The sequence below is a fragment of the Limulus polyphemus genome, unplaced genomic scaffold, assembly GCF_000517525.1.
Source record: "Limulus polyphemus unplaced genomic scaffold, Limulus_polyphemus-2.1.2 Scaffold5545, whole genome shotgun sequence".
Taxonomy (NCBI): domain Eukaryota; kingdom Metazoa; phylum Arthropoda; class Merostomata; order Xiphosura; family Limulidae; genus Limulus; species Limulus polyphemus.
Window position 1 is genome coordinate 21369 of NW_013671155.1, and position 10658 is coordinate 32026.

The 10658-nt window shown below is 37.2% G+C and overlaps 1 protein-coding gene across 1 annotated transcript in view; it reads left to right on the forward strand.

Annotated features, from left to right (window-relative positions):
• The window catches only part of LOC106472717 (serine/threonine-protein kinase PLK2-like), a 54888-nt gene that overhangs the window by 20713 nt on the left and 23517 nt on the right, over positions 1-10658 (forward strand). Inside the window, exons 6-7 of the mRNA XM_013933371.2 lie at positions 913-1008; positions 1731-2006. Of these exons, the coding sequence (XP_013788825.2) occupies positions 913-1008; positions 1731-2006 (372 nt within the window). The remainder of the gene's footprint in view (positions 1-912; positions 1009-1730; positions 2007-10658) is intronic.

The window sequence follows — 10658 nt, forward strand, 5'->3', positions numbered from 1 at the left end:
AAGTTAAAAAAACGAAATGAAAAACAGTAAAAAAAATAAACTATACTCACGAAATGAACGATATGGTAAACATCACAGCTCAATTCCAACGCAATGTCACACGAAATAATTAAATCAAAATGAAAATAAATCGAAATCTATGAAAATTCAATTTAACAATGCAATCGGAAACATTGAAATGGAATCGTAAAATTGGAAATTTGGAAATCGTAAATGGATCGTAAGTCGGAAACATTGAAATGGAATTGTAAAATATTTAGTATAGCGGTGTTGCTTTTACGTCCAACAGATGGCGCTGTTTTTCAAAAAGCCTGTTTTTACATGTCACAGATGTGACATTTATATAATAGTAGGTGTATAAAAATGCGCGTATTCGATTGCAACGTTGTGTCAAAATTTCAAAACAATCGGTGAAGAACTTTCGGAGATTTAAGATTTTGAACAAACAAACATTTACATTTTTTGTATATATAGATATATGATATATAACTAATAAATAGTTACTAATTTAGTTTTATATCACATGTGCTCACTGACAACATGCCAGTGTCATTGGCAGGTAAAAACTCTGTCATGACCATAACGATCTGACGGAGGGTTACATCTTGCAGTTGATATATAAAGCTTTACTGAAGTAGTTCAATACGAATAAGTAAATATAGAATATTTATAAGAAAAAGATAAAAGTAATTAATAATTAAAAATAATTAGACTTGATAATATTAAAATTAAATAATATAATACTTGGTAACTGATAATTAGAATTAAATTATCATATACATTACTAATCATGACTTTGATTTTGTTTGTCTGTTAGAACAAAGTCTTTAACTTATTTTAGTAGAACATATTTTAATCAAAAGTGAGTTACCCTTCCATTTACTTATGAAGTTTGTTTTTGTTTTATAACAGATCTGTGTGTGGAACACCCAATTATATTGCTCCTGAAGTTCTCAGTATGGAGGGACATGGTAAAGAAGCGGATATCTGGGCAATAGGCTGTATCATGTGAGTTTTAACTTTCTTCAATTGTATTTTAACTTGTTTAGAAAACTTCTGGTATTATATGGATTGTTCATTAATGAAAAAACAACAAAAACATAATTAATTCAGAATACAAACTTAATGTTGTGTGCCTGTGTATAAACTAATTTTGCTGAATTACTAAATAAGCATTTTTCAACTCATTGGATTCCTTTTTGTAACTAATAGAAGTTTTTATATACATGTTGGAAATTTATATACCTTAAGTACATCATAATATGAATTTCTTATACTCATATATATGGATTGTTTTATGATGTTAAGAACCTCTTGTCAATTTGTTACATGGAATCAACTTCATTGTTGTAATATAAAGTTCTGTAAATCACTATCTTTTAACATGGCAGTGTTTTTAACTCTTGGTTAGTCAATATACAAAGTTTCATTCAACACTTAAATGATGCAAAATTGAGATGTTTTCTTGTTAAAACAGTTTCTTATTGCAAACCATCACTATGTTGAATGTGCTTACAAAGTTCACAGTTCTGATTTGTTTAAGACTGATGATGATTTAAATCATATTAGTTTTTAGTGGCCCAATACAGATTTCCTGTAAAGAAGAGTGCATGATGGCATTTCAACTGAATTTTATTTTTTTACAACACTGCTGGTGACGTTTTTCTCAGTATCAAAACACGTGAAATGTTGTACATCTAAAGTATAGTTGATAATTCTATATATATTAGGTATGCCATGCTGGTAGGACATCCTCCCTTTGAGACTACGACCTTGAATGAAACGTATTCACGTATCAGTAACAATTCTTATTGTATGCCGATGAACATATCTGAAAGTGCTCGCACCTTGATCTTCAGAATGTTGAAAAGTAGGCCTGCAGACAGACCTGACATCACAGAAATCCTTCAAGATGAGTTCTTCTGTTCTGGTTTTATGCCAACAACACTTCCCCCATCCTGCTGCTCAAGCCCTCCCAAGTTCCCTGCAATGGGTTTCATTCCTAGGTAAGTAAAATGGAGAAAAAATACTGTTTTAATCTTTTTTTTTGTCTGTTTACGATAACTGAAGATTAAATTGTATTATAAGAAACTTAAATTACTCTTGAAGTGCTAGAACTAAATGTAGAGCTGAAACTTTTTAAGTTTTTCTTCTTTTGTACCAATGAAAGGCAGTCTATGCATATCAAGGAACAAAAGTAGTATATGAAATATAAACTTATCATCACACCTCATGACAAATAGCAATGTATGTATATTCACAAAGAAAAAGAATTAAAAGAGGAGCTACATTATGCAAAAAGTTCAATTTTGAAACAAATACTTGCCACTGCTGTTCTGCACATTCTGCCAAGGAAACTTGCATCTTTGTGAAAACTACTATCTAATTACAGGTTATTTCACATAATTTGTGTAAAAGCTCTCCACTACTAGGAGGGCGACACGTCTCTATGCACACTAACACCCCCTGTGAATTTGCCTTCATGAATCATCATTATTATCCTTAGCCCTGTATTGACTCATCTCTGTTCAATTTAATGATATTTGCTTTATTCTTTAGCTTTTGTTTCAAAAGCTTTGATATTTTATCCTGACTTCTCAAATGAGGGTATTTTATACAAAGTCGTGATGATGTTGACAGTTGGGCCTTATTTCTGCTGTGGTTTTTGGAGGCCCATTAACTATCAGGATCATAGCAGCCCTTGCTCAACATGTGGTACCACATGCTTCATGGGCTTCCAACTCCTGTCACATTGACCAATTATTTTTCTCCTCAAACAGGAATTATCTGTTAGATTGTGTACTATAACTACTTTGCTTGGATAATACTTTACCATTCGTTAAAAGACCTTAACCTTTCCATCTCTTATTGGATTTCATTCTCAGGTGTATTCTTTATCTATTGCCTCTTTTCTTCATTAATTTTCGTTTATCACTTTATCTGTCTCCCTTTTCTTGCTCAGATGTTTTCTTTGGTGTTCTTTTACACCTGGTGACTTGTTCTGAAAATATACATCTTCTATTCTCATTTTATTTCTAAGTTTTTCCTCTTTATCAAACTTACCCTATACTCATATTCCTCATCTAGATCATTCTCTTTCTCACCCTTCTATTTTGGATTCCAGGCAATCCTTCTTTTCTCATCTGTCAATATTGTTTATCCCTTTTCTTGTGATCACACATGTACAATTCTATTTGTACCTTTCTCTCCTTCTGTTGCTGGTTTCACTTTCTACCAACAGTAATTTCCCATTTCCCTAGATTAGTCTCTTATCTCGCTCCTCTTCCTCTCTTTGCCTTTCTTCCTATCTCTCTTTCTCCTCCCTTTGACTCCATCTATGGTCTTTTTCTTCCGGTCTGCAGTCAACCAAGGTTAATGTGCTGGTCACTTTCCTAAATGTTGCTTGGACTGTTCCCTGTTTGTTTTCTCTGTCCAGTTCATATTTTTTTTGCATCTTCCCTTTCTATACTTTTTTACTTTGCTTCTTCATTGGCCATATCCTTTGTTATCATGTGAGCTTTTGCTTGCCATATTCACCACCCGTGATTCGTGTTCCTTTCTTTGACTGTTTATATCTCTTGGATGTTTTCTCTTCTCCTCTCTCCTTCCTTTCACAGTTGCTGCTGAGTTGGAAAGGTTGAATTGTCTTGGAATCTGGGTCCTTTCTCACACCCACTCAGTGTTGGGTACTTTTGGACATGACATTTCCTTCTCCTCTTGGCTCCACCGAGTTAAGCATATCTTCTTTGCCTGCTGACGATGGCTTACCTGGTACTGAGTTTTGCACTTCTTGTTCTGTCCCTGCATGAGAGGTTGTTGGATATACAAGACTGTTCAGTTTAAGGTATTTAGTTTATTTAGGGTTTTAATATTTTATGATTATTTAGTTTTCATCAGAAGTGTTAAAAGCTGATGATTTTAAAAGCAATAGTTATGACAAGTTTGTTACGTAATTCTGTGCGAATCATATGTTGTATATGTAGTTTAACTGTTGTACTAGGTTTTTGTAATATTGTTGATGTTATCTTACTCGAAGCTTCTAAGTCTTTCTCATTATGTTTAATATTATTACTAGAGGGCTAGTTTTATCTAGGTATTTCTGTCATGTTATAGATACATGCAGATACAGAAGTAAGTAAGTTAGTGAAAGTAAAGATGAAGTTCGACTATGTGATTGTCAGTTTAGCTGTAATGGGGGATTTCTAAAGTGAGCTTCACAGCTTGTATTATAACAACAGAGATAGAAGAGAATAATTTGTCTTGTCAAACGGTGTTCTAAAGTAATTGAACCCACCTGTGTGGATGTTGACAAAAAAAAAGACAATTATTTAAAGCTCTGGATACAACTGTGATAACCAGTAGTGTAACTAATTTATTTGTACATGTGTTTGATTTGTTTTGAATACATTATTTTTAAAACAAGTGCATATTGTGCTGTCCGTTTATTGTTGAAATTTATTGCCAACAAGTCGCATATACCTACTGTAAAGAATCCAGGCATATAAAACAAACTTGAAATTTGGTGAGCCAGCCAGAATACTACAGAGGTAAACAGCAGTAGAAATAGACGTGAATGACAACAGAAATAGATCTATATACTCACAGCTATAATGGTGGCAAAAATATTGTATAGATTACAATCATGCTATATAACCATGTCAACCGATTTTGATAAATGGGTAGAAAGAAGTGAATGACTTGGGCTAACAGATAGATTTACTAGAGTTTGCTAAACAAGAATTAGAGGAGCATAGGCAGAGCAGAGAGGAAGAAAAAACTGGAAGAAGAAAAGGAGAGACTGGAAATAGAGAAAGAGAGAATAGAACCACAAATTGAGAAAGAAGAAAAGGAGAGACTGGAAAGAGAGAGAGAGAAAGAATAAAAGCACAAATTGAGATCACCAAACAGAAAGATGAAAGACCCGGGAATGACAATGGGATCAAGGCCAGCCGATTCAAGCTGCCTGGACAGTCTGTCAGTGGGACAAAGACAACTGGACAGTCTGTCTCAGCTCACTTCTCACAATAAAAGACCTACAAATGTACGCAGGAATGACGTCAGAAGATGCTGTGGACTATGACAAATTAAAAGTTATGTTGTTTGTATTTTAATATCGGAGATAGAGGAGAATAATTTGTCTTGTCAAAAGGTGTTCTAAAGTAATTGTACCTGCCTGTGTGGATTTTGACAAAAAGGAGACAATTATTTAAAGCTCTGGATACAACCGTGATAACCGATAGTGTAACTAATTTTTTTGACTTGCATTGACTTGTTTTCAATATATTGTTTTTAAACAAAGTGGATTGTGTGCTGTCCATTTATTGTTGAAATTTATTGCTAAAAAGTCACAGACACTTATTGTAAAGATTCCAGCCCCTTATGAACCTGACAGAGGTTCTTTCCCTTTTGGGAACTATGGTTCCTCTAGAACCCTTCCATCATTTGGGGTATTCCTACTTGTGTTTCCTACAGTGGACCTAATGGACCCTGGGTTTTCTTTCTTGGGGCCATTTGTCCTCTGTTGTGAGCCCCTTTTCTAGGAATTGTCACGGTGACTGGACCCTGCTCATCCTACTTTCTATATTCCCTTACCACCTCTCAAACCAGGTTTCTCCCCTTCTTTGATGCTTCTCTCTCTTGGATTGACGTACATTTTTTTGTGGGGGCAGGTCTTCTAACATTTATACATTTGACTGTTGTCCACTCCCCATCATCATGTTGGGCATGTTCCCATTCCTGTTCCTACTGGCAGTTCACTGATCTTTTTCACGGCCTTTCCATACTTGTGGCTCTTGTTTTTAGGTGCTAACTGTATACTTCTGTGCCTGTTTACATCCTTTGCTGGGAGCTTTCTTCATTTAGGCGAACCATCTCTCTCTTGACCAGTCCTTATTCTGTCTACAGAGTAGTCTCTGCACCTCCAGATCTTCCATAGGTTTTATTCTTTGTTGGACATGTTTCACATAGATACTTTTCAACCCTTCTCTACTCTGGGGTTCCTCTATTACAGTCCTCTATTCCTCTTTCTTTGGTTCTAGCCATTGTTTTTCTCATCCAAGCCTGGTCATACTTGTTTCTCTACACCTACTCCCTTATTCATCTTATTCTTGTGGACTCTGGATCTACACTACAGTCCTATTTGGGCCTTCTTGTTGGCACCCCTCTGACCTCCTTGGCCTTGATATGTTCATTAACCATTTCACTTTAACCACACTCTTTTAAACTTCTGTCTGCACAACTCACAAGGTTTTACTGATTTACATTAAAAGGTTAATTATACAACTTTACTATCAATGTATTCTAATGAAATTAGCATTATCATGTACATTATAATTCAAAGTTTTATGTTATATAAGTTTGAATTCCTTCATGTCATAAGAAATCATTAAATAATAAAACTTTAAAGTTGTTATCATGTGATGCAAGAGCTATCACAGATCTTAACATTTTGTTTTTATTACTTCAATAATAGTTCACTTACAATGTACAGCACTGTTTATATGTTCTTAGTTCAAATTTCATTGCTAAGTTAGAGATCAAAGAAAGATTAATTTCCTCTCTCCCTTTATAGCCACACCATTTTATTTGGACATGTTATTTCATGCAACATGTCTTCATTTGATTGTTTGTAACCAATAGAAAGAGTTCATTTTAAACTATGATCTCCCAATTGTTATTTTAAAACTGGCATGCAGTATCCAAGTGAGTCAAACAGCTGAAGCATTGTTTGCAGATTTCATTCTTACTAGCACTCAGTGTTACCTTTCACATAGTTACATATTAGTAAGATACAGTTATATTATATTTAGGCTTTACTTTTATATTTTAGTTAATTCCGTATCATTCATGTTTTAAAATTCACATTTGAAAGGTTTAATAATTTTTTAATATAACCCAAACTTTGCCCCTATTCATGAGGGTTAACTTACTAGTCAAGTGCAAAAGCATTTTTGCCAAAGGCTTGCGTATCTCTGCCAAAGATACTGTAATATGCTATGAGGGCACCCGTTGGTGTATGTTGAGATAAAGTAATAAATCATAAAGGACAGGAAAATAAAATAAAACATTAAAAATAAATATAAGTGAAAAGGTAATGACTTGAAATTATGAATATAACCAAAGGAAAATATTTTAAGTATGTACATATTTCTATTTCTTATTTTTAAGCATTTTATTGCACTATACATTGATTTTAATAGCTAGTTAGTGATATGATAGAGAAAATGAAAATATAAACATTTACCTTAATAAATGTATTATATTCATTTTGGAGGTTCTAGAGGTTATACAAATGAAATTTGAAAACTGTAAAATAAAAAAACGTTTTTTTTCAGTAAACATGAAAATCACCTTGCATTTGAACTACTCAGAACCTGAGTGCAAATAACTACAATAAATAACGAATTTTTAGTAGAAGTTGTAGAAAAAATATATATATTTTATTTTTCTGAAAGTACATGGCTTTAGGAAAGTTTATCTTAAGTTTCAAACAATTACATCCACTAGTTTTATTTTTGTAACGAAATTTGATAGTCATGCAACATACTTACAATGTAAGTAGGTCATTGTCAAACAGTGTAAGAAGGTCAATGTCAATAGGTCAATGTGAAAGAATTAATTGGGCCCCCTTCCCCCTCACCATTATTTCCTCTCTTGGTTCACATTCTCTCACTTCCCTTCTTCAGTGAGGGTTTTCCTAACTCGTGGAATTTGCCTACTCTGTTGCCTTTCAGACCAAACTTTCCACAACTGTGGCATTATTCTTACTACAATCTTCTCATCCTTCCACTGTAATTGTCTCTTGCCATCAGGGGCAGGTCTTTTGTCATTGTTCCTTCTGCCAACCATTTCCTCCAGGTGGTAGTTCTGTGCACCACCTTTCTAATTTTCTTATACCAGCCTGTTCAATGAAGGATTCTTGGTCTCAGCCTTTCTTCGTTGTTGGTTGACCATGTCCATAGATTTTGCCCTTTCCCAATATCAAAACTATCCGATAAATCTTTAGGGCAAATGTCTCCCTTTTTTATTTGGAAGGGCTTAGAGGGGCCTGCTGGCTCTCCAAAGTCAGTTAAGAAGCTTTGTTCTAGAGACATCTTGGTTGAAATATCCACAGCAAAGAACATTGAACTCCAAAGGCCATTGGAGATAAATCCCATTGAGGTTACTCCCCACGTTTCTTTGAATTCCTCACAAGGAGTTATTGTCGAGAGGGACTTAAAGTCTATCCCCAAGTCGGAGATCCTTGCTGGTTCCTCCAGCCAAGGAGTTTCAGGAGTTTGTTGAATCTCCATTCATCAAGATGGTATTCTGGCACTGACCTCAGTTCTGATTTTTACTTTTTCATCACCACGTCCACCTGCCACTGTTAAGGCGGGTTATTTGAATTGTAAGGTATGGCCCTATATTACCAACCCTCTCCGATGTTTCCAGTGCCAGCGATTTGTTCATTCAAAGATATCTTGTCATGGTTCTGTGACGTGTGCTCGTTGTGGTGGCAAGGACCACGACACCTGCGAGTGCAAACTGGATCCTCACTGTGTTAATTGTTATGGTTCCCACCCTTTTTACTTTGTCTTGCCATAAGTGGGTGGAGGAGAAAAAGGTACAGCATTTGAAGACTGTTCACAACATTTCTTATCCAGAGACTTGGAAGCTATTGTTCCCTACTCCATCTTGGACATGTGCCACTGCACTACGCTCCACTGCTACAGTGGGGGTGCAGATGGACCTTTCCGTGCCTCCATCTGAGTCTTTTTCACGCCATGTGAGGGGTCTTCTGACCTCTATGGATAATAGAGTTGCAGGTCTACGTCTACTCCAATCTCTGTCCCCACTATTCCTTCCAGTGACTGCCTGGGTCAACCTCCTCGGGCACCAGTTCCTGGTGTCCGCTCGGGTCCTTCTTTGGCCCCTAAATGGAGGACGATCATTCGATCACGTCCTCAGTCATTGGATTCTCACTCTGATGATAGAGATCTGCCCACTTGATCAAGGGCAGGTTCCATGGAGGTCGATTGACCTCCATCTAGTAAAGAAAAATGACGTGGTTGTAAACCAAAGGGTTCTCCACCCTGTTCTCCTTCACCTACATAAAAAATGGCCACTTTGATACAGTGGAACTGTCGAGGTTTTCGTTCTAAGCTTGATGACATTGAGGCCTTGATTGACTCCTATCATCCTGTGTGTGTCTCTCCTTATAGGAAACATTTCTGAAACCTGCTGATACAGTCACCTTTCAGCAGTTTTCTTTGTACTGGAATGACAGGTTGTGTGATGGAAGGGTGCACAGAGGGGTGGCACTGCTGGTCAACCAGCATGTAGCGTCCTCATCTGTGTTCCTCAATACACCCTTGGAGGCCGTAGCCATCCGTGTTTTCTTGGGTCTTACCATCACTGTTTGTTCTCTCTACCTGTTTCCTGGGGAGACTTATGATCAATCGGACCTTGATGCTCTCATTGACCAGTTACCATCTCCCTTTTTACTTCTGGGAGACTTTAATGGACACAACCCCCACTGGGGTGGTGCTGATATTGATGGGAGGGGTCGTTCCATAGAGCGCATGCTTTCGGATCAGCACCTTTTTCTCTTCAATTCTGGAACATATACTTATTTTCATGCACCTAGTCAGTCTTTTACTGTCATTGATCTCTCAATTTGCTCCCCTTCACTTTTCACTCACTTTTCTTGGATGGTTGACAGTGACCCACGGGGCAGTGATCATTTTCCTATCATTATGAGGGAGGTTGGCCATGGTCGATGCCACCCAACCCGAGTGCCATGGTGGAAGTTGGATCAGGCTGACTGGCCATCTTTCAAATCTCTCTCTCCGAACTTGATCCTGCCTTTGTCTGTCTGTCATTAATAGATGACTGTGTGGTTGCAGTGACTGACTGTATCGTCCAGGCAGCTGCTCATTTTATTCCTAAGACCTCGACAAATTTTTCACGGTATCCACGTCCATGGTGGAGTCCTGCCTGCCAGGAGGCACGGAAAGCTCAAAAATGAGTCTGGGATACCTTCCGACGATATCCCTCTCTTTCTAACCGCATTGTTGAACAGCGGGCCCATTCCCATGCTCGGCAGGTTTGACGTCAAAGCCAAAAGGAGTCTTGGATTAAGTTTACTACTAGCACCTCTTCTACCACCAGTTCCAAAACCATATGGGACAAGATTTGGAAAGTCACTGTGAGGTATGTTTCCTATCCCCTTTCCATCTTGCTCTCCAATGGCCAGGAAGTTGCTGATGTCCAGAGCATTGCTGATGCTCTTGCCCACAGCTTTTTTCGTGCTTCTAGCACTGCTGTTTCTTCCCCTGCCTTCTTGGCCATCAACCCTCAGGCAGAGCGATTGCCTCTTTCCTTTCGGGCCGATCGTCTCTATGATTATAATCGCCCCTTTACACTGGTGGAACTCAAACTTGCTCTTCATCGGTCTGGTAGTACATCAGTTGGACCTGATGATGTTCATTATCAGATGCTGTGCCATCTCACTCCTGCCTCTCTTGCTATTCTTCTGGTTATTTTTAACCAGATCTGGCAGGAGCATGTTTTTATTGATGCTTGGTGCCAGGCTATTGTCCTTCCTTTCTTAAACCTGGGAAGGATCCCAAGATTCCTTCTAATTATCATCCCATTGCTTTGACTAGTTGTCTTTGTAA